At 42.5% G+C, this 24,328-nt stretch overlaps 1 protein-coding gene across 1 annotated transcript; it reads left to right on the forward strand.

Moving 5' to 3' along the window:
• Positions 1-14,483: 14,483 nt before the first annotated feature.
• Positions 14,484-17,074, forward strand: LOC104588461 (L-type lectin-domain containing receptor kinase IX.1-like). The gene is made up of 2 exons (XM_010246402.3): positions 14,484-16,065; positions 16,879-17,074. Exons 1-2 carry the CDS (start codon positions 14,591-14,593, stop codon positions 16,988-16,990), a joined length of 1,587 nt encoding a protein of 528 aa, XP_010244704.1. The 5' UTR covers positions 14,484-14,590; the 3' UTR covers positions 16,991-17,074.
• Positions 17,075-24,328: the final 7,254 nt, after the last annotated feature.

Below are 24,328 nucleotides of genomic sequence, written 5' to 3' on the forward strand. Positions count from 1 at the left end.
CAAGCCCAATCTATCTAATTAGGACTGAAAATTCCAATCCAACTTGAAATACAAGGGTACTTTCATAGGGGTGTCAATTGGACTGGATTTGGTCCAATCTGATCCAGTCGGACATGGGTCGATTGGACCCAATCCATCCCACATCCATATAATCAAGTCCAATTGAATTGGACCAATCCAAATTAAATGGTCCAAAGCAGTGTTTTCAACCTGCCATTGACCCAATCAGTTGAACCATTCGAACTGTCACCTAACCATGATTTTGGGTCTGGTATTAGTAAAATTCAAAAACTGTCCAATCTAGATGGTTGGACCATTGACCCATTTGATCGGGTGGCAGGGTTATGGTAGAGATGTAAATCAGTCCAACACGGCCTGTGCTGTGTTGGCTTGCAGTCCTATGTGATCAGTCCAACACGGCCTGTGCTGTGTTGGCTTGCAGTCCTATGTGGGTCATGGCTGCCTTCTCTGGAATCCTTAATAGGTCAGGCCTGACACAAGCCTAGGCGGGCCTGGGCTGGGCCATGCTGCGGGTTGGGCCTTGGGCCAGGCCATGAGTGAGGCATTTTTTAATTTAAAAAAATGAAAAATTAAAATAAATTAATAAAATAGACAAAAGATAAAGAAAATATTAAATTCTATTTTATTTGAATTTCGATGTATACAATGGTTTATATATGAAATAATAAAATGAAATTAAAATATTATAATACAATGGAATAAAATTGAATATATATATATATATATATATAAAAGGGTCAGGCCTAGCGTGACCCAAGTTACACCTCTAGTCATGGATTTTACACTAAACACGTATTTGAAATTTCAAAGGCCATAATGTTGCATTTCGATGACTGATTGAGATTATCAATTTTTTTTTTGTAACTTTTTTGAGATTTATGCGTTCCAAGGCATTGTAAGCACTTTGCCCCACTATTTCGCAAAAAAAGAAAAAAAAAACATTTTCTACCTCAAATTGCATTTTTAATATTTTTTACAAATAAAAATTTAAAACTGAATTAAAAATATAAATTAAACATAAAATAATGCATATGTTACATATGGATTATAATTATATTATTTATTGATAAATCTATATTTACACACACATATATGTATATATATGTATATATAACTATACATACATACATACTGAATTGGACTAAGATCAAAATGGTCTAAGGTATTTATTGGTTTGGATTAGACTTGATCCATGTATAATGGATTGATACTGGACCAGATCGGATTGGACAGATATCAAGTCCATTAACAGCTCTATTTTTGGCTCCATTATTTTGTCCCGATTAATAATCAGTTCGGGACCCGTTCTCCACAGACCCAATATTAACATCCCTACATAAGCTAGAGAGAGAAGCATTGTTGAATTGAATAAATAATAAGCCACATCAGCAATTAGTATTTATTAGGGAAATTACCACTTAAGTTGAGAAATTAGTATTATTCAAATCGATGGAATTTGGATGAACCGTTGGGCAATTGAACTATATTCAGTCCAATCCAACATACACATTTGACAATTAATTATGGACCGGTCCAAACTAATATATTTTATTGGACCGTCCAATCCGTCCAAATCTAATTTGATTCGGATTGGATCCTATCCAAATCCTGTCCATTGACACCCCTACTTTGAATCAATTAGCGGAATGGAAATTTTTTATAATTGTTTTTTTTTTGTCTATTTTTTAGGTAAATACTAAAATTTGATAATAGCAATCATCTCCATTGAACTTTTTTGACATAGTTGCAAGTAGACCCTTTCTGTTAAAATACTTAAATAGAAGGCATCAAAATGTCTAAAATACCATGCAATTACTATTGAGGCTGATTTTCTACAGAAAAAAATAAACAATACAAACTTTATGAACAATGAAAAAAAGAGTTTAAAGTTATAGTTTTACCTTTGAGCGATTGATATAAAGGGCAAATTTGAAAAATAATCAATTTTTATAAAGAGACTAGAGAGGCTTGGGGTAGTGATTGTTACGAAGAAAAAATTTGAAAAATAAACATTTTGGTCAAAAGTCTGCATGGAAATTTTGGGCATTATTGTGCTTCTTGTTAGAGGGTTCTAATAGAGGGAATCTACTTGCAACTGTGTTAGAAAATTCAGGAAAGGTGATTGCAATTACCAAACTTCAGGGTAGGTCTCAGCAATACCTATTCACAAACTCAACCTGGGCTTTACCACTTATCAAGAGAAATGTAAAAGCGCAAGCATGTCCCATATAAAGCCCAAAGCCCGGTTTGAATAGGAAATAAAAGTAGATTACTATTATATATTTTTATTAATATATTATAAGTAAAATTAATATATTAGGAAGTGAAAGTAAATATTACTAATAATTAGGCCTGATATTTACAACCAGATCATGAGCCTACAACCACAAGCAAGCCTCAAAACAAGTTCAAGCTCGATATAGAATGGGCCAGGTCGGATAAGCCTGTTGGGCTACCCAGCCAATTAACAGGTCTAATAACTAGCTAATGTGTGACCAGTTGTCATGCAAGCTATGTCTAACAAGCTATTGGGTTATGTAACCAGTCATGAGAATTGTTTTTGATAAGGGGTAATTTGGCCCTCCAGTGACATCATGACATGTGGCTCCACAAAACCATCAGACGACAACTCAATGCCATGTAAGCGGACCTTGGGAGAACTTCAGACACCTCACACCCGTCGTGACCTCCTCGGCCCCACCTCGGTAGGACGACCTGCAGACAGACCGAAGATGTTAGGTCGGTGTAAGAGGCAACTTGCCTCTGACGACCTAGTAGAGATTCAAATAGCGGCCTGCATAGCGTGACGGGCAATCTCCTCCTCGAGCGAGTTATTGTCTCCAACTTTCCTGGGATCACGATGCCACATCAACAAAGTTGATTTCTGCTCCACCTGTTTCGAACGAAACCAGATAAACACTACCCACTTACGTGGAGTCCGTCTCTAGGCATGAAACCACCTCCAAACCAGACGGGCTAGAGATCTCAAACGTGCTTCATGGAGCTCACGGCTGTAAGCCTATATAAAAGCATCCCCTTCCTCAGAAAAGGTAGGAGCGATTTAGCTCTCAAAATCTATTAGCTTTCTCGCTTTCTAAGCTATACACCCAGTTCGCTAACTTAAGATTCGGAGTGCCCACCCCAGGTATAGCAACCCGGACACTCTAATATTGTTCCCTTGTAGCTCGACCCGATGAACTCACTAGACTGACATCTGCGCTGAACTCCAATAGGGACATGTCAAATTATGCAACATCAATTGACGTCGTCTGTGGGAATCACTACATAAAAGCCCGGTTGTCACCAAACTCCTAAGCTCCAACTCAATGGCATCATCAAGCAATAACCCCGTCAACAACGCCAACAACAACACACACATTGAATTACTGTCATAGGGGATAGGACCAGCCTGCACTAAACCCGAGGTCCCCATCGTCACAATTAGACAATTTACTATCCCATGACCTTACTTGGCGTCCTGGCCACGCAAGGCTTGAACCTCTCTCTGTCCGCTGTGAATGCGCCTCTCCCAATGGTCAAGCCCTTTGTGGTTCCCATTGTGATAGATGGTCACCAATTTTATGAGATGGTGCAATACATTTGTGGGATAGTCCTGTAGATGCAGAACCGGGAAGGTCGCTTTGCAGCAAAGGTTGGGGTGCAACCATAGCTAGCACCTGGTGTACAAGCCCTACAGCAGCACCAACAACAGCAACAGGTCGTCGGGTAGGTCCCTACGTTGGCATTGAATGTGAATTAGAATTAGGAGCCCGATGACTAGCACCAGAACCAGGTACCAGATCTGCCTCACCATCACAATGGTCAAAACCAAGTCCCGGTTGAAGAGTCGAGTTGAGCTATAGCGTCGGTTGGGACCAAGGCTACTCATTCCATCAAGGGGTCCAGGAGAAGGCACCACAGACGTTCACGCCGCGTCGTAGGAAAAACCCATGTCGCCCCGAAAGACAGGGAGGAGGCGAAGGTGGAAGATAGAAAGAAAGAAGAGGCGAGCCAGATTGCCACTTCGGAAGCACAACACGTACCATACACCTCACTGTTGGTGGCTAAAATCCTTGTCGTCCCATAGCCCAAGGATTTTAAGGCCCTCCAGCCCAGAGTCCTATGATGGCACAACCGACCCAATCAATTACCTTGATAGCTTCCAAGCCTTAATGCAGCTTTATGGGACCATCGATGCAAGCTTGTGCATGGCCTTCCTGACCACTTTCCGAGGCACAGCTCAGATGTGGTACTTGGGACTGGCCGCGGGCTCCACTCCATCAAGAGTTGGGGGTAGTTCCCTGATCTCTTTACCACCCACTTTGTGACGAGCAAAAGGTGTCCAAAGTCAGCTATCAACCTTCTCAATGTAGTCTAGCGCCCCGAAAAAAATCACTGAGACTACATCAAGCGGTTCAACTTGGAGCGCCTACAGATCCCCAACCTCCACCCCACCGTTCAGCTCACCGTGGCAGTTAACAGCGTCTGGCACCTTGACTTGAGCTAGGAGGTCGAGTTGAACCCTCCAAGCACTATGGAGGAGTTTCTTGACTAGGCCACCATGTTCACAAAAGCCGAGGAATCTCGAGTCCATGTTAGAGCTGGGCGGAAAGAGGAAGAGGTCGGAGGATGAACAGGGGAGTAGAAGCAAAGGAAGAGGTCACCTAGGCACAGCAAGTCACCCCATTACCAGCATAGAAAATCGCCATGTAGAAGAAGCATGTCTCCCTACAGGAGAAACCGGTCATCAAGTTGGCACTCTCATAGTCCTCCCATACAGAACCGGAACTATATCACACGTGGGGTCCAATATCTACACGATGATGCCCTCGTGGTCAAGTTAGTAATAAACGACTTTGAGGTAAAACAGATTCTAGTCGACTCTGGTAATTTGGAAAATATCATATTCTTGTAGATGTTTGAGCATATGGAATTGGAGAGGAAGGACTTGCTTCCGGTCATCCCCCTGGTTGGCTTTAGTGGAGAAGTGGTGCAGCCTCTAAGCCGTATTAATCTATCGGTGACAACGGGCTCAGCACCAAACAAAGTATGCTTCAACCATGACTTCTTAGTGGTGGCAACAACCTCACCATACAATGCCATTCTAGGCCGACCTATTCTACATACCCTTAGAGCCATGGTGTCGACCTACTACCTAGTGATAAAGTTCCCGATGGACTATGCAGTAGGCATAGTGCACGATGACCAACTGGAATCACAGAAGTGCTATGTGGTAGCACTCAAGGGAAAAGGAAAGCAGGACGTCAATGTCGAACTGGAGCCACCCCCAAAGTACATTGAGGAAAGAGCTCACTTGATGGAAGACACTATCTTGGTGCCAGTCTCAGACACCGACACCTCAAAGAAAATATAGATTGGCAAACACCTCAAGGAACCACTACGCTTTGAACTAGTAATGTTTTTAATTAATAACTTAGATATTTTTGCTTGGTCAGCTGTAGATATGCCCAACATAGACCCTGACATAACTCTTAGATTGAATGTTGACCCTTTATTCAGACCAGTCCGGTAGAGGAAAAGGAACCTTGCCAACACCGAGTGTACTTTCAGCATGCCGACCCCTAAGGATGAGACAGTCAACACTTCGGAGGCTTCAACCAACGTGACACTCATCCTGACCTGGGATGAAGAGCCTTGGATCCTCCACATGGATGGCGCATCGAATCAAAGAGGAAGTGGAGCCGAACTGATCCTCTATGGACCAAGTGAGGTCAAATTGGAGTATGCCCTTCCGATTCGCGTTTTGGACGTCGAACAATGAAGCGAGTATGGGGGCACTTATAGTTGGACTATCATAGGCAAAGGAGGTCGATGTGAAGCATCATCTCGTCATTTGTAGCAATTCATAACTAGTTGTGAAAAATGTGAACGGATAGTATGAGGCTCAGGAGCCCGCCATGTTGGCCTACTTGGCCAAGGTTAGAGAGCTCCTGCCTAATTTTTGTCCAAAACTTTTTCTTGAGGAACATCGTATTTCACTTCGGACTTCCCAAGGTGCTAATATCAAACAATGGGAAGCAGTTCAAATATATCAAGTTCCAAAACTGGTGCGCAGAGATGGGAATTCAGCAGAACTTCACCATGGTGGCTCACCCTTAGGTGAACGGTCAAGCCAAAGTGACAAACAGGGCCATACTATGTGGACTCAAAGTTTGATTTTTCCGAGCTAAGGGTTTGTGGGTGGATGGGCTGCCTAGTGTTCTGTGGGCTTATCAGGCGACGATCAAGACAACAATAGGCGAGACTCCCTACAACCTAACATATGGGATTGAGGTCGTCATCTCAACAAAGATCGAAGTGCTGACATTGCGATTTGAGGCATACGAAGAGGGGACAAATGAGGATGAGCTACAGACTAACCTGGATCTGGTAGAGGAGGTTTGTGACTTGGCCTATATATGAACCGCAATGTACCAATAACAAGTAGCTTGGTATTATAATGTTTGAGTTAAGAGACTCCAATTCCGAGTTGGGGACATAGTACTCAGGAAAGTTATGGTGCCTAAGCCTAGCTCGGGAAAAATGGGTCCGAACTAGAAGGGCCTCTACAGAGTGTCAAGAGTGATCAAAGAAGGAACGTATGAGATCAAAACCTCAGAGGAGAGACAAGTACTCCATGTGTAGAACATCGACAATCTAAAGAAGTACTACTTGTGAAGACTTCAAAGTTTCCACCTGCTTCCGCTAAGGCTTGGAATTACACCAAGTACAAAAACACAAACCACCCACTACGATGACTTGGTCAAGCCGATCTATGCTATAAGCACTTCGGCTCTAAGGCACCCTAAGCCGATCTCGGAAGACGTCGGCAATAAAGAGCCAACAGTTCAGAAACATCTTGACTTAGCCGAAAAGACTCCATATGCACCTCGCCACCTCGGCTCATGTTTTATACTTAGCCTATTTTCTAAAATAGAAAATAAAAGGTACAAGGGGGGCACAACATATGCTAAAAAGGCAACTTCATTAATAGAGAAAAAAAGTACATTGCTACTAAAAACAGAAAAAAAAAAGAAAGAAAAAGATGATAGTAGAAAACTGAGCTCGGAGGCTTGGTGTACAATATGTATAGGGGGGTCCAAGAAAAGAGGTAGTTCATGGTTCATCTTTGGCATCGTGCTCTCCAATGCCCTCTTTGGCCTCGTCCACACCGTCCTCCACTATGTTGTTCGAAGTGTCCAGCTTAGTATCTATCCGGTCACTCACTTCGTCTGGAACTGAGCTGAGCGAGATATGGCCAAAGTTGAAGTTCGGATACTGATGCTGGAGGTAACAACGACACAAAAGGAATCCCTTCCTAAGATCCGATGCAACAGCTACTATGATCTCTAGAAAGCTCATGGCCAGCTTAAAGAAATGGAGTTTGCCACCCATTTTTTAGAGGAAATGGGCCCTCATTTTTAGGTTTGAAAAATCGATTTACTTGCTTTGATAGTGACTTTGTTCTCCATGGGGATGACACCAAATCAAGAGATTCTAAATCCAGAAGGACTGGAAGAGAGGTGTTAGGAAACCCTCTCTCCAAATTGTTATAACATCCCAAATGAAACACCACTAAATATAGTTGCTTAGAGTTCCTGAAATCAGGCGAAAATGCTTCCAACTTCACCCATATTTGATTTAAGGTGATGTTATTGGGTCTTAGGTACTGATTTCCCTAAGACCCTCGCCTCTCTACCTCTTTTTCTCAATATGGAGCAAACTAGGAATGCAAGCTAGTTTCCCATGGTTTCGAGACTTTAAGAAATCCAAAGCTAAACTGAGAACATAGATTACAAATTTAGGTTCAAATGTTAAAATGAGAGAATTACCTCTCGTGTACAACCTTGACAAGAGTTTTCCAACAGTCAAACTGAACAAAAGAGTGGTTGGATGAACTCGAAAGAGGTTTGAAACTATTGAATGCTTGGAGGTTTCGTGCAAAATTTAAGTCTGAAACATAGTAAAACGAATTTGGAATTTCAGGTTCAAATGCTTGGGGGTTTTCTCGCAAACAAGATACCTACAGGAGTTGGGAATGCTTCTTGGATCTCTTTGCTTTTTTTCTCTCTTTCTTCATCCCACCTTCTTTGAGCTTAAATTGGATCAGTATTTATAGAGAAAGGGAGGGGGATAGGTTTGAATTTGTCCATTTATAATGCTTGGGATTCAATAAAAGTTTTTTACGTAAATAGGCAAAGATTTTTTAAAGAAACATATGCTCAGTCAAGCTTTCCTATTTGATGAAACATTTTCTTTGATTTATGAGTAGTTTTCATGGGTGCGTAGTTTGGGGCGTGTCTGTCAAGGCAGTCTCGTATTTGGGGCTGATAGTGGCAAAAAATATAAATTTGATAAACTTTTAAATGTGGTTTTGTCATTTCTTGGCTTTAAGTGGGGGTAGTTTCTGGGTTTTTTTCTTAGGTCTATTAGTTTCAATTTCATTGATCTAGGTGCTTGAACAGGTCAAGAGTGGGTCTAACACCATTCATCACCCTTTTGAGGTTTCAAGTTGGGACAGATGAGGTGGCAATTCAATTTGGTGCGTCAAAATGGCATTTTCCTAGTTTAACAGTCAAATGGGTGAATCAGGTCATGAAATTTGACGTGCTGGGTTTTTTTTTGGGTCTCTGAATATGGTGGTTAGGTCTGATTGGCCAAATAGGGTTGGGATGATGAAGATCTACGACTGATAAGTTCGGATCAATGAGATTTATTGAAATAAAATCTTTATTTGATGAAGGGTTAAACATGGAAATTTTGGGCTAAAATTTGGTGGGTAGGCATTTTTGAATGTCCTGAACCTGATGGAAGTGATGGATCTTTGATTAGAAGTGTAGATTGACAAATATGATTGAAGGGATGAGAGATCCATCGTATGGACGCCCAAAACTTGCGGAATAAAGGGGCGAATTTCAAAAATTTTTCTCTCCCTTTCAACTAGGAATCGCATTCCCTATTTAGAAAATCATATTTTCAAGGATCAATCTTGAACCATAAACTGAACTAGATCTAAACCAAAAGGAGTAGGAGAGGATTATACCTGATACGGAGAAATAATATCTCCCAACGAAGGTGTTCACGCCCAAGGAAGGATCCAAAGACTGCTCCCACTGAAGATGGCGCAGTGTAGGATGGAGCAGAATCAACAATATTCTTCTCCAAGAATTCTGCCCTTCGCAAGAAATAGCAGGATGGCACGTGAGCACAGCTTCCTATCAATTCTTTCTCAAAGAATTGATGTCAAGATCGTCTTGACTTCTCCCACAACTGGAGATCGAACTGGCAAACTGGGCGGCAAGAACAAGGAGGTGGCGTGAAAGAATTCTGTAGGGTTGCTTAATTCTTTCTTCTGTGTTTTTCAACACTCAAGAGGATGTGAATAATCTCTACCAAAGGCTGCCTCCCCTTCTTTCTCTTGTAACCCCAAAAGATCAGCTCCTAATCCAATTAGGACTTGCTGATCCAAATCTGATTTGGATCAGACATCCCTTTAGGTGATAAGGATAAACCCTTATCTTATCTGCAGATTGGATTAGCCTTCTCCTAATCTCATTAGGAGGTTTCTAGATCTGAATCACATTCAGATCTGGACTCTCTGAGTGGATAGGGTTAAGACCCTATCCTATCTGCTAATTCATCACAGAATTCGCCCCATATTTAGGCCCATTAAGCTTATATGCTCACTTAACCTTCCTAACTGCTGCCCAGTTGGGCTTCCTTGTATGGAGTGGGACCCAAGCATTGATCTACACATCAGCCACATGGGTTCGGCCCAGCCTTTGTTACAAGGCCTGGCCGAATACACTGTTATGGACAGTGCACCCCCTGAAACCCATCAAATGGGCTCTATGGGCCCAACACTTACCCTAAGTGGTCCCTGGGCCAAGCCACCTTGTAACACCCAGGGACTATGGGCAGATGCAAGGTTAGCCCATCAGGTATTATCCTCAATGGTCTTATACTTAACCTCTCAGCCCATAATGATCATACACTGCCCGGCAAGAGATGACCTCTCCCTCGGCTGCAAGGAACAGTGTTGCACTCTCTACTTATATGGATCCCGGGAATTAAAACCTTTTGCAAACATTTTAGAAACCATAATATATATACTTTTATATCTCATATAAAATATACTTTGCAAAACAAATCTCAACGATTGAAATCGACTGCCGGCAGTCTTGGTTTCCATCAGTGAGAGTGCATCCCCGATCATTACCTTTGTCCGAAAAAGGGGCTGATCCTGTCACTATGATCGCCCACTCAGATGAATTCTCAGACTGTCCCAACATACCCAGGTTTTGACCTCCGCTAAGGATCTCACTGATTGGTACATCAAAGACAGCCCAATCTGACACCTAGTGCAGTATCATAATCGAGTCTAGGGGTTTGGTGTAACTTTCTAGTTTTGCCCATCAATCTCCAAGGTCCAGGGCAATACTGGAAATTTGGTACAGTTCAAAGATTTAATTAATCCTACACTATATGTGCCTAGGGTCTCACCCTAGCAGCTGAGACAGGCCACTCCAACCGACTTGGTGGCACAACAGTGTTAGCCTTATCAAGATAGGTCTCCCCAGACCGACCCACTGGCTGTGAACATTCTAAACTAACACGAGTCTCATTCTAAACTAACACGAGTCTCATTAAGTGTCCAGTTTAAGGTTATTACACAAAAACATACCAAGGGAACATGAATCAAATATGCACTTTTATTCATTTACAATAAACTCATAAAGTACATCATTCTGATTGAAGCTAAGAGCATACAAAACTGTCCAACATTGATTTGGGTCTAGGTTTTATTAGTTAAAAAGACGACCAATAATGGAATCACACTTTTTAATGGTCAAATGGAGAAGTTTGGTCGTGAAATTTGACGTGCTAGGGTTTTTTTGGGTTTTTGAACACAATGGTGAGGTCTGATTGGTCAAATGAAGCTGGGAGGATGGACAATAAGTTCTATTCGATGAGATTTGATGAAATAGGGTCTAGGCTTGGTGGCGGGTCAAACAGGGGAATTTTAAGCTAAAATTTGGTGGGTAAGCATGGATTAAGGTGATGAGTCAAGTGGATGGTTATGATCTGATAAAGAAATGGTTAATCTAGGTTTTTCAAATCTAGTTGTGTGGGGTCGTCAAAATGGAATTTTAGCAATTTTGAGGTTGATCGTTGTAGACTTGCAATGAGAGTCAATAGTTGATTGTATCCTAATGATCTTGAGGCGATTGTATCCTAATGAATGGTGGATGTGCGACTAATATATAGTTTACCAAGTCTATAAGCTATATTTGATTGGATGTTGATGTTGATCTCGAGGTTTTCATTTGTCTTATGGATTATGTTAGAAAAGAGATTTTTGGCTTTGTAAAGTCTCAATTTGATCTAGTTGTGATTTCATGTTTTAGGGTTTAAAAGGATGGTACGAAGAGGTAGAGTGAAGGGACCGAGCAAAAATTGGATGCTGACAGCTACTGATTTTGCGTGTTCGAACTCCAGCGAGCTATGAGACTCCTCAACATCGAGCTGCTTCACTCATTGGATGTCATCAGCATATTTGGTTTGCCTTTCCTCGAGCTGTCAAGCTTGTTCTCCCACCTTGGTGATCAAGCTAGCAATGCTACTCTTCACCTCATCTAGTTGGCATGTCAAACTGGTCGATGCATTGAGGAATCTCTACCGAGCACCTTCTAGTTTTGACTGAAGAGACTCGATCTCAACCATCATCTTCGTGGCGTTGTGCTCCAAAGAGAGGGCGCAGTCATACAAAGCCCAACTCATGCAGTTCGCTTACAAAAAAATAGGCAATTCGCAAAATATATGTATACGAAAAGGAACAGTCAAAGGGCGGCGAACACTTACCAACAACGTATCTTGGATCATCATCGCACCGAGGTCGGCGATGCCCTATTGGAGATAAATTTGTCAATGCAAAATTAACCCAATTTTACAATTTATATGAACCATGTTACACTCTACATATTTACATTCAGACTTATTCGCATTGTTTCCAAATGCAACTTAATGAAAATAAAATTGCACACAACATTGTGTGGTTTACTTGTTCTATTAGAAGCATCTAAACCTGGACATTTGAACCAGAGTTCTGTTCATTTATGATCTCATTGTAAACGATCTTATTTCTTAATAGATGCTTCGTTTACTTGATTTAAAAAAAAAATAAAATAAAGAATCTGAGTTTTTTGTTTAATTTTTTTCTTCCTTTTAGAACATGGAAGTTAGGCCAGTTAAGGCTTATTCCATGGTTATCTAATGAAAAATTTGCAATTTAATAGCAAAAGAATCTAATACTGGCCTTCCTAACACTTGGGTGTTCTTCATATAATACAAACTCTACGTCATGTCGTCATCCATTTACGTCTAAATCAAATGAGAATGCATCCTGACCCTGAATTGATGTTAAATTCACGAGCAGAATGTGGTTTATAGGGAGAGAAGACTAGTAATAGGAAGAGAGGGCTGAAATTCAGAATTCTGCATCGTGTGTATCAGTACTTGTCTGTAATTTCTAAGTGATTTTTTAATTTTAATTTTCTCTAATACTGTTATATTAGGTGTTGAAATAGTTTCAAAATGAAGGCGTCAACTGGTTCACTTGCTAACGCACGGTCTTTGGCTGGGCGTAGCGGCGGAGACTTGACCTGGCCGTTCGCCGTTGTATTACTTGTGTGACGAACAGATCCCAATTCACCCAATAAAATAGTTCTTTTCCGGGGTATGGGCAGGTGCAGCTATGAATATCAGTGGATTGTATTAAGTGGTAAACCATATTGACCTGATCCTAACGGGTTAGGAATGAAATCATCTTTAATCATATCGGGTTTCATGTTGGATGAGTCCATGTTGAGCCTAACCCTTGTATAAGATTCGATATTCCCTCTTATGGGTGGATTTGAGCCAGGCCAATCCCAATATTACACTATTCAAATTTGGCTCAGCAAAAAAAATTATTTCTTATTATATATATCAAAATTAAAAATATTATATATATATATATATATATAATATAAATTTGTTTGAGCTCACAGGCTTCATACTCCAAGTTTATCTGGGCTTGAATTAGATTAAAATTTAGGGCCTGTTTGGTGCACGGAAAATCTAGTCACCAAAAAACGGAATGCCGAAAAGACGCGAAAAATCTATTTTGGGCTGATTTCAGAAAGCTCCAAATGAAGTTTCTGGCATTTTTCGCATTTTATTCTTGTGTTAAAAGACACGGAAAACGTGCATCTGCCAAACATATTTCGAACTGTTCAGATTTTCATGCAAAAACTCGATACGTCTTTTGACTATTAGAACTATTAGAAGATCTTCCCAAAAAGACTCGCCAAATGGATCCTTAATATAGACTGAATCTAGCAAGTTTTTTGTAAGTGAAAAGCTCCATTCATATCCACTCCCTCTTCAATTAATCGGGTCAGGTTGGGTTGGCCATGCTTCGAGTTAGGGGTGGAGCCAAATATACTCGTGTAGGGTTCTTGCCCCTCCACACCACCACAAACTCTTAAGGATCAAATTCTATGGCTCCTCCAACTCCCAAAATTAATAAAAAAAAAGGAAATTGTCTAAAACTCACCATGAGTTTTCAACATTTCTCTTAAACTCATCACAACTTTTCAAAATGTCTAAAACTCACCATGTCAATAAGTTTTTATTTTTCAAAACTTACCTTCCGTTAGTGCACCGTTAATGTTTCTTAACAGAAGTGTCCATGTCGGCATAAATAACAATTTTTATGACCAAATCACCCTTGAATGACGAGTTAGAGGAAAATGGTCTTTTTCATTTTTCAATTTTCTTTTCTTTTTTACATTTTTAGTGTTTTGTTATAATTTCTAATGTTTTTTATAATTTCTGTTTTTTATATTTTTCTATTTTCTACCATTTATAATATTTCCTGTGTTTTTTTTTTATTTATTAGCAATTTCTGTGTTTTTATATTTGAAAATATTTTTTGAACTTTTTCCTTTTTTCATATATAAATATTAAAATATATGTATATATTTTATATTTTTCTATTAAGGTTAAAATAGTAATGTATTAACAGCGGTCAAGTTAGTGACAAGGTGAGTTTTAGACATTTTAAAAAGTTGTGGTGAGTTTAAGAGAAATGCTGAAAACTCGTGGTGAGTTTTTGACAATTTCCCAAAAAAATGTTTATTTTTTCTTTAAAAATTATATTATACTCCCAAATTTTCTCCGAGCCCTACTTCGACTCTCTATCTCATTTTCTTATTTAAGTTATGAGTTATGACTCTATCAAGATTAATCAGCTTGACAGATTTCCCATATGATGCCCCCTCAGCTCCTAATATAAAATGCTTCTCTTTACTTTAAAAACCTTAAGCAGAGCCCAACTTGCAATCATTTTTAATTCTTGGGCCTATGGCCGCGGCTTGACAAGCTGCCGCACAAACATATTCAGGAGTCAGGACAATGATAGCTCAACTATCTCAAACCAATGCAGCCATTAATTATTAAGTTTCTAGGCAACCAACATCATGATCTCTTCCTTAGCCATTCAATCATGCATTCATGAGACTCAACCATGGATTTTAGCAGATTACAAGATTTCCATCTTGAATCTCCAAATGTCCTAATTGTTCAGTCTCCCCTTCTTGCTCTCTTCTTATTCTCACTTGCCTCCTGTGCACTATCAATGCCGTTTCCTTTCCGCTTCGAAAATTCAGCAAACGTGGTTGCGAAATTAGGGAATTCGAGTGCTGGATCGGATAACCAGAGTCCGGCGACGGGAGGAATAAACAATAGAGGATTGGTGGCAGGACTGGCTGCTGGTGCAGGTATTTTCTTGGTGAGCTGCTTGGTTGTTTTCTGGCTTGTCTTGCGGATAATTAGGAAGAGAGATAGAGAGAAAGAGGATGACACTATCGTCCTTGACGATTCGATGAACGATGAATTCGAGAAGGGAACGGGACCTAAGAGATTCTCATATGGTGAATTGGCTCGGGCGACAAGAAAATTTGCAGAAGAACGAAAGCTTGGAGAGGGAGGATTTGGAGGGGTTTATAGAGGTTTTCTGAGAGATGTCAAGATGGATGTGGCCGTGAAGAGGGTGTCCAGAGGGTCTAAACAAGGGGTGAAGGAGTACATGTTGGAGGTGAAGATCATTAGCCGATTGCGGCACAAAAACCTCGTCCAGCTTGTTGGTTGGTGTCATCAACACAGCGAACTACTCCTTGTATATGAATTCATGTCCAATGGGAGCCTTGATTCCTATCTCTTCAAGCACAGAGGCTTATTGACATGGGACATAAGGTACAAGATAGCTCTTGGCTTGGCGTCTGCTCTATTCTATCTGCACCAAGGGTGGGAACAATGCGTCCTGCATAGAGATATCAAGTCTAGTAATGTGATGTTGGATTCAAGCTTCAATGCCAAACTTGGGGACTTTGGGCTGGCCAGACTCATAGATCATGAGCAGCGGTCACAGACAACTGTTCCGGCCGGTACCATGGGTTATATGGCTCCTGAGTATTGTATAACAGGAAAAGCTAGCAAACTCTCGGATGTCTACAGCTTTGGAGTTGTTGCGTTGGAAATTGCTTGTGGAAGGAAGTCTGTAGAGCTCAAATTTGAAGAGAGTAAGATGTTGGTGGAGTGGGTGTGGGAGCTCTATGGAAAGGGGGAGCTTCTTGAAGCGGCGGATTCAAGGCTAAGAAACTTGGGATTTGATGAGAAGCAGATGGAGTGTTTGCTGATTGTTGGGCTGTGGTGTGCTCACCCAAATTGCAGGAGTCGACCTTCCATAAGTCAAGTGATCCATGTTCTCAGTTTTGAAGCTCCATTGCCCACTCTCCCTCCCAACATGCCTGTGCCCTTGTACTCTGCCCGTTGGCCTTCTTCAATGGATGTGTCTTCCTTTCCCACTACACCATACTATGGAGTTAGCAATAGCCAACGAGATCACACCAAAAGCTCGATCAACAGCTGCACCACCGATTCATCCAGGTTGACCACGGCTTCTGCTGCTTCTTCATCTACATCTTTTCTATTGCACCCACGGTACGGTAATTTGAAACTCGTAAATTGTATTAAAATTTAAAACCCCTAAATACAAATCACGCAATCCTACCATCTCAGGTCATTTTGTCCTTTTCCTATGCTAAGATGTCATAGAGTTTCATCCATACCACAGCCCAATTTTGCCTATTGCCACCTCAGCATGAGGCTATGATGAGGTGTCATCTGTAGTCTCTACACCCATCAGCAAATGGGTCTCGCCTAATAGATTGATATATATCATAATTTCAATATACTATTCATAGTTATAATTAGATTATTATTAATTGAACTTGTGGAAATAATTAATTCTTTGGAGTTTTGATAATCTGAATACTATACGCTGTTGTCCCTTGAAGAAAATTTTAATGTGGACCTATTCAATTGTGGCGTCTCATTTCTTTTTTGTACCTGGGAACTTGAATTTGCATTTCTCATTTCGTATTCACAAGATCCCTCTTTACACCATCCTCACAGCCCTTACTTACAGTCGTGGGAGATATTTCCAATGCACAGCTATAAGGGCTGTGAGGATGGATTTTGTGAAGACGAAATGCGAATTCTAAGTCACCTACTCTATTTTATATACTTAGAATGCAGTTGTTTATTACCCAAAAAAAATGGGAATGTATTCGTGGTCTCTCTCCTTCCAATTCCCCTTAGAATTTGCGTTTTCCTTGAAATTTTAAAAATTAAAATAAACAAATATGGGGCTATTTAAACTTACCTACGTCAATTCAGTTTTGGTTTTTCACTGGAAAAATTAAATTAAACAAATATGGGGATATTTAAATTTCAATGTTGTACGTCCACCAGGGGGCAAAGCGTTGGAGAGCAAAGGCAGCCTGTGAAGGAAGGAAATGAGCTTGACGAACCCATGGATCGCCGCCCCTCGTTCAACTCGCAATGGTCAGATTATGTAATTTGATTGATATATATATATATATTTGTATTTGTTAAAGAATTGATTTGACATTTTCCTTCAATTAATTATTTGCTTGTTTCGTCTCCACTAGTTAATTAATTGCAATAACTTAGCTGTATATTGTACAGGAGAGATTTGAATTGTACATTTTCCTTTCCTTTTTTTTTTTTTTTAATGTAGAAAACGCAGATTTGCTTTCATTAAGATTCAAACAAAGCATCAGGTGCAAATAAGAAGTAGAGAAATTAAAACAACACACAGGATTTTACCCCGTGTGTTCAAATCGTCACCCGGTTACAATTCAGGATCCAGTTTTTTTATGATCAGGATTTGATTAAAATGGTTAAATTAAGAGATGGTTCAACGTCTGGATCAGTTTTTAAAACAGTAATTTTACAAAAATACATCCAAGAAATGATCAATCACAGAACAAATAAACTAATTAAACAGCGAGAATAAATCACATGTTAAGCGTCCACAAACGGCACTGAAGGACAGAGGATAAAATTCCTCCAACAAAGGATTAAACTCGGGGAGATAGGTGATATTTTCCATTAGTCCAACATTAGAAATTTGCACTTCACGGGAGGACGTCTCAAGTAGCTAGGGATGTCACTGGGTGAGGTTAAGTGGCAAATCTGCACTAACCTGACCCAATAATACTGTAGCATTGATATATAATAGTTAAAATTACATTCTGTGCGCAAGTAAATATTAACGTACCACATATGAAATATGATATTTAGATTTAAATTTTATGACCTATACAAAACCCAAGTCAAGTATCTGTTTTACGTTTAACAGCTTAAGCTTTTGGCTGATAGAGAGAGAGGATAGATCGGGTTGGGTTTGATAGTCCCTCTTTAGTTAAATCGATAAATGGATATTTTACACCATAAAATATGTCATATGACAAATATTTTAAGGTACCTTACCTAACAGCTTAAGGGTTTTTAGTTGAATGATTCCTTAAAATGTTATTAGAACCTGCTTATTAAGGGGATGTTTGGAATCGTAGCCGTTTTTCAAAAAAATGGTGTCACGTTGGATCCAAATAGGCGTTTCAACAAACGCTTATGTATCTCATTGTTTGGTTCAATCAATTATTAAAAAATCGGGCATGCCTCAAAAATTGGGACCTTGGGTATTTCATGCATCAGTAAACTGTTACATACATGAAAAACGATGATGAAAATCATCTTACCAAACAGCATACTGTTGCTCACTGCCTACATGGCAGAAGCGTTTTTTGTGAAAAACAGGTCTTGGAAGCATGGGCGTTTTTTTTTGAAAATTGGTCCCAAAAAGAACCCACACTTCCAAACACCATGTAACAAAGTGGTTTAGTATTTGATCCTCACCTTCCCCATTATAATTAATTAAGTTTCAGCACAAACCATAAGTACGTGTGTTTAACAGATCTAGAATCCTCAACTGTTGAGCCCCAACTGATAGTTCATGTCCAAAATCTAGTGATGCAAATGGATCGGATCATGATCTGATCCTATTTTATTGGATTCTGATACCTTTCCTTCAGATTGGATTGAATAATAAGATCTGATTAAAAATCGGATCAAATTCGGGTCACCACCTATCCGATCCGAAAACGATCTAATCCAATATATATCTTAATATAATTTGTTCAGGAATTACTTTTTCGTCACTTGGGTTGGTCATTGGACGAGGCTGACTTGGTTTTAGGTATATATAATAGATTTTTCGTGCCAGTTACACTTGTCTATGGTCTTACACCGGGTTGTAGGTATATATAATAGATTTTTACTAATTTAAAGTCAAAATAAATTTTATTTAAAAATAATGAAAATTAATACAACATTTGACTAATCTCACGTAAGCAAGTTGGATATATATATATATATATATATATATATTGTATTTTATATTATATACATAAATATTATAATAGACACATATAATACATATTGATGTGGGGTGACCCAACCCAGCCCATTTGAGGCTGGGAGGCCTAGCCCATGAGCGCTAGATTCGAGAACAAGATCCGCTACAACAGGGGTTACTCTACTTCCCCGTATAGAGCTAATTGCAGAGCGCCCATGCATCCCCGCAGAGCTCTTTGATTGCCCTTGTACAACATTCATCTCAGGCGTTCATCTCCACCTATCTTCAAGCAGCTCAAGTATAAATAGGGGTGCCCCCCTCCAGGTAAGGGGAGGAATCGAATACAATCTACAGTCTGAATTTGGAACTGTGCTCACAAACCATATCTTGGTTCCCCTCTTCGTACCATGTACTAACTTGATCATCAGAGTCTCTGCCTAGGATTCTCACCCGGGGCCTCTGACGTATTTTGTCTTGTAGTACCTCGGCCACCCACCTTCAACTTCTACAGTGCTTGAAGCCTCCTCCGCCTCAGCCTACATACCTTGGCCTCGGCAGCAACCTCTCCGAACCCTCAAAACCTTCGGTCAGCCTCCAGAGTCTAGGGACGAAATTACTTTGTTGTCCTCGGCCAATCCGAGCATCAACAATTGGTGCCATTTGTGGGAACCATTGTTAAGACGTTCCCTAAAAAGAACTTTGATAAGCTATCAAGTCCCTAAGCTCCAACCAACCAACATGGTACGAAGAACAAGAAATACACAAAATCTTGTCACCAATGAACAGTTCTAGGCCATGCTCGACCGCCTGGAATACTTGACACAGCGAGTCGAGTAGAACTACTCCCAGGAAGGAGGTCGCCCCCAGGGTCCGCCCCGCCGGGGAGTCCACACAGCCGGGTCGGCATGGGTCCACCAGCCAATCGGTCCCCAACCTTGGCCACACGCAGCGGACCAAGCCCTCCGAGTCTGGTAGCATTCATCCAGCCGACCCGCTCTCCCAGACCTCCCAACCGAAGGGAGGACAACTCCAAACCTCCTAGCCGAAGGGAGGAAGAACCGGAACCAGGAGCAAGAACCCCACTCCTTCACGGACGAGGACCTGAAGGGGGGTAGCAGTCCCCCATGACGATGCATTGGTGGTCTCGTCCGTCATTGCAAACTTCGTAGTCAAAAGGATCCTTGTTGACAGTGGCTCCTCAACCGACATCCTTTTCTACGAAGCTTTAGAAAAGATGAAGATAGCTCTGGAGCACCTCCAACCAGTAGAAGCCCCACTAGTTGGCTTCTCTGGCAGCATCGTCAAACTAGAGGACAAGATTTCCCTACCAGTCACAGTAGTGACAGAGCCCCAGCAAGTGACAAGGATGACAGAGTTCTTGGTCGTGAAGATTGGCTCACCCTACAACGCCATCATAGGGAGACCAACTCTTCACGCACTCCGAGCAGCCATCTCCTCCGAACGCCTTGCCTTGAAGTTCCCTATCGAGCACAGTGTCGGAGTTGTTCGTGGGGACCGGCATGCCGCCCGTCAGTGCTATGTGGCAGCGCTAAAGGGCAAGAATAAAGAAGCTCTGCCACAAGAGAGTCTCGACCTCAGGGAGGAGCCAGCGAGACGAGGACGAGCCCGACGAGGACGAGCCCGACAAGACAGTACGCGTCGGGTCCAACCTTCCCCCCGAGAGTCTATCCGAACTGGTGAGTTTCCTCAGACTCAATGTCGGCATCTTTTCTTGGTCCACTGTTGACATGCCCGGAATTTACCCCTTGGTCATTACGCACAGGCTGAGTGTGGACCCGAGCTCTAGGCCAGTTCGGTAGAAGAAGAGGAACTTTGCACTGGAGCGTTGGAAGGCCATAGAGGAGGAAGTTGAAAAGTTACTCGATGTTGGCTTCATCCGAGAGGTACACTACCCTAACTGGTTGTCAAATGTGGTTAGGGTAAAGAAAAGATAATGGGAAATGGCAGATCTGTATTGATTTCACAGACATTAACCAAGCCTACCCCAAGGACAGTTTTCCTTTGCCGATGATAGACCACCTCATTGATGCCACTATAGGGTACGAGCTACTTAGCTTCATGGATGCATTCTCCAAATACAATCAGATAAAGATGCACCCAAATGATGAAGAGAAGACCTCGTTCATCACTGAACATGGCACATACTGCTACCGTGTAATGCCCTTCGGCCTCAAGAATGTTGGGGCCACCTACTAGTGCCTTATTAACAAGGTGTTCAAAGAGTAGATGAGGAGGAACGTCAAAGCCTATGTGGATGACATGGTAGTGAAGAGCCTGAAGGCTAGGACCCACATCTTCGGCCTAGCCGAGACCTTTGACACCTTGCGGAAGTACAATATGAAGGTCAAACCTAGAAAGTGTGCCTTCGGCGTCACATCAGACAAATTCTTAGGTTTCGTCGTCACTTAGAGAGTCATTGAGGCTAATCCTGAGAAGATACAGGCACTACTAGACATGGCTCCCCCACGAACGGTGAAGGAGATCAAAAAATTCACCGGCCGAATAGCAGCTCTCAATCGCTTCATGTTAAAGTCAACCGACCGCTACCTACCCTTCTTTCGTGCCATCAAGAAGCTGAAAGAGTTCCAATGGACAAAGCAATGCTACTGTGCCTTTGACGAGCTCAAAGCATACCTTACTTCGCCTCCCCTCCTAGCTCGGTCGGACGAAGGGGAAACCCTATACCTGTACCTCTTGGCCAGGGATGAAGTAGTTAATTCAATCCTCATTAAGGATGATGGCGTGCAGAAGCCAGTTTACTATGCTAGCAAGGTCCTCTACGATCCGAAACCAGGTACCCCGAGGTAGAGAAGTTGGCTTTCTCCCTCGTGGTTTCAGCAAGGAAACTTCAACCGAGGCCCACACTGTAGTGGTCCTGATGAACCAGCCCCTCAAGGCTGTCCTCGCCAAACCCGAGGTCTCAAGACGCCTGACGAAGTGGGCTGACGGCTCCTCCAATGCTAAAGAAAGTGGAGCGGGCCTCATCCACCTCACCCCAAATGATGTTGTCCTAGAGTACGCGCTATGGTTCGACTTCCCAGCATCAAACAACGAAACCAAGTATGAGGCCCTCCTCGCTGGTCTCCAGCTTGCTAGGGACCTCGACTCCTCACACGTTGAAGCCTTTCAGCGACTCTCAGCTGGTGGTGAATTAGGTGAACAACGAGTATGAGGCTAGAAAACAAAGCATGTCCAAGTACCTCGCCAAAGTCCAAGATTTAGCCCGCCACTTCCAACGCTTCTCCTTGCAACGGGTCCCATGAGCCGAGAACGCACGAATCAATGCCCTCTCCAAGTTGGCAAGTACCTCGAGTGGAACTCCTAGCCAGGCCTTGCGCGTCGAGAAACTACTTTGCCCTTCCATCGAATAAGTCCAAGTATTCCCCATAGAGGCCAAACCTTCATGGATGGATCCCATCGTCAACTTCCTATCAACTGGATGGTTGCCCAAAGACAGAAATGAGACAAAGAGACTCAGACAACAGGCAGCCCACTACGCCCTGCTGGAGGGGAAGCTGTATTGAATATCCTTCACCTTGCCTTACCTCCGATGCCTTCGTTCGGAGGAGGGCAACTATGTGCTACAAGAAATTCACGAAGGCATCTGCGGTAACAACCTCGGCGGGAGTGCCTTGGCCCAAAAATCCCTAAGGTAGGGCTACTTCTGGCCTACCCTCCACAAGGACGTGGCTAGATTGGTGCAAAAGTGTGATCCATGTCAGAGGCACGCCAACTTATGCCACCGACCGGTCACCACTCTCTCAGCCCTCAATGGCCCATGGCCCTTTGCCAAACGGGGCATGGACCTCCTTGGCCCCTTTTCTCCGGCCACGGGGTGCAAAAAGTACCTCGTTGTTTCAGTAGACTACTTCACCAAGTGGGTGGAAGCCGAGCGTTTGGCCGCCATCACGGCGCGATCCATCCAAAATTTCTTTTGGAAAAACATTATCTGCTTCTTTGGCCTACCCTACATGCTATCACCAACAATGGGAAGCAATTTTATGACACCAAGTTCCAGGAGTATTGCACATCATTCGGTATCAGGCAACAGTACACCTCAGTAGGCTATCCTCAAACCAACGGCCTAGTCGAGGTCACCAACAGGACAATACTGGATGGGCTGAAGACCAGATTAGGCTGAGCTAAAGGTCTATGGGCTGAAGAACTGAGTAGTGAACTCTGGACTTACTGAACTACGCCTCGGACAGCCATGGGAGAAACTCCCTTTGGCTTAACCTACGGCACATTAGTAGTAATCCCAAGAGAGATCGGCCAGGCAACACTCCGAGTTCAGGCGTATAATGAAGCCAAGAATGATGAACTCCTCAGAACAAACTTAGATTTGCTGGAAGAAGTCTGAGAGCAAGCACAGATAAGGGTAGCCACTTACCAGCAGCGAGTGGCCTGCTACTACAACTCCAGGGTAAAAGAAGGACATTAACAAGAAGGAGACCTTGTCCTCAGAAAGTCATGGTCCCCGAACCCAAAGTAAGGAAGCTGGGCCCCAACTAAGAAGGCCCCTACAGAATCAAGCAAGTCGTCGGCCCTGGCACTTTTTACCTAGAACACCTAGATGGAAGACCTGTACCTCGGACATGGAACTTGGAGAATCTCTGGATGTACTACAAATGATTGTGATATCTTTTTATCTCCAGATGTAGTACAAATGATCGTAATATCTTTTTGAAATTATTGGATGAATGAAGCAAAGTTCCTCTTTGGCTCAATGCTCAATGTGTGTACCTACTAAGCTCCTCTTCAACCTCATGATTGGCAGGGGCGCACAACCTTCTCCGAGGACTGTACCCCCTCGCTAGACCAACGCTAAGGCTTAGCGAATAAGTAGCGAACACCCTAGCTGTGACTTAATGCGTCAGAATACACTAGGACGGCCGAGGGCCTCATGTGCCTCAACGACCCACCTCGACGGCAGCTAGCCTCTTGAACTTTCACACCTAGCACTACTAGCAAAGGAACCCAGCCTCCTCGAAACGTTGTGCTTGACCTCGTCAAAACAAGTATGTGGGGATATGGGAGTCAGGCGAGCTTCGGCTCTGCCTAGGCCCCACGGAGCCAGATGAGCCTCATCTCTGTCTCGCCCACCCCCCAATAGGGCAGGCCACCTCGGCCTCGCTGAAGATAATGCGCATGGATACGGGAGTCAGGCAAGCCTCGACTTTGCCTAGGCCCCATGGAGGGAGACGGGCCTCAACTTTGTCTCAGCCACCCCTCAATACGGTAAGCCACTTCGGCCTCGCCGAACCAATACTTAGAAGATTGGGAGATAGGCGAGCCTCAGCTCAGCCTCGGCCCCACTCTCACGTCGACAGGTCATCTTGCTATTTACTTGAAGGGAGAGAGCCAGGCGAGCCTCATGCTCCGCTTTGCCCTCCCCCATCACAGGCCTCTTCGGCCTTGCCTAAGTGAACGCTTAAGAAGGGTGGTAGGCCAGGCAAGCCC

The sequence above is a fragment of the Nelumbo nucifera genome, chromosome 1, assembly GCF_055504915.1.
Source record: "Nelumbo nucifera cultivar China Antique chromosome 1, China Antique-T2T, whole genome shotgun sequence".
Lineage (NCBI taxonomy): Eukaryota > Viridiplantae > Streptophyta > Magnoliopsida > Proteales > Nelumbonaceae > Nelumbo > Nelumbo nucifera.

Coding starts and splice junctions, on each gene's coding strand:
- LOC104588461 (XM_010246402.3), top strand. CDS start 14,591: ATGGATTTTAGCAGATTACAAGATTTCCATCTTGAATCTCCAAATGTC. Junction 16,066..16,878: donor TCTTTTCTATTGCACCCACG/GTACGGTAATTT, acceptor TACGTCCACCAG/GGGGCAAAGCGTTGGAGAGC.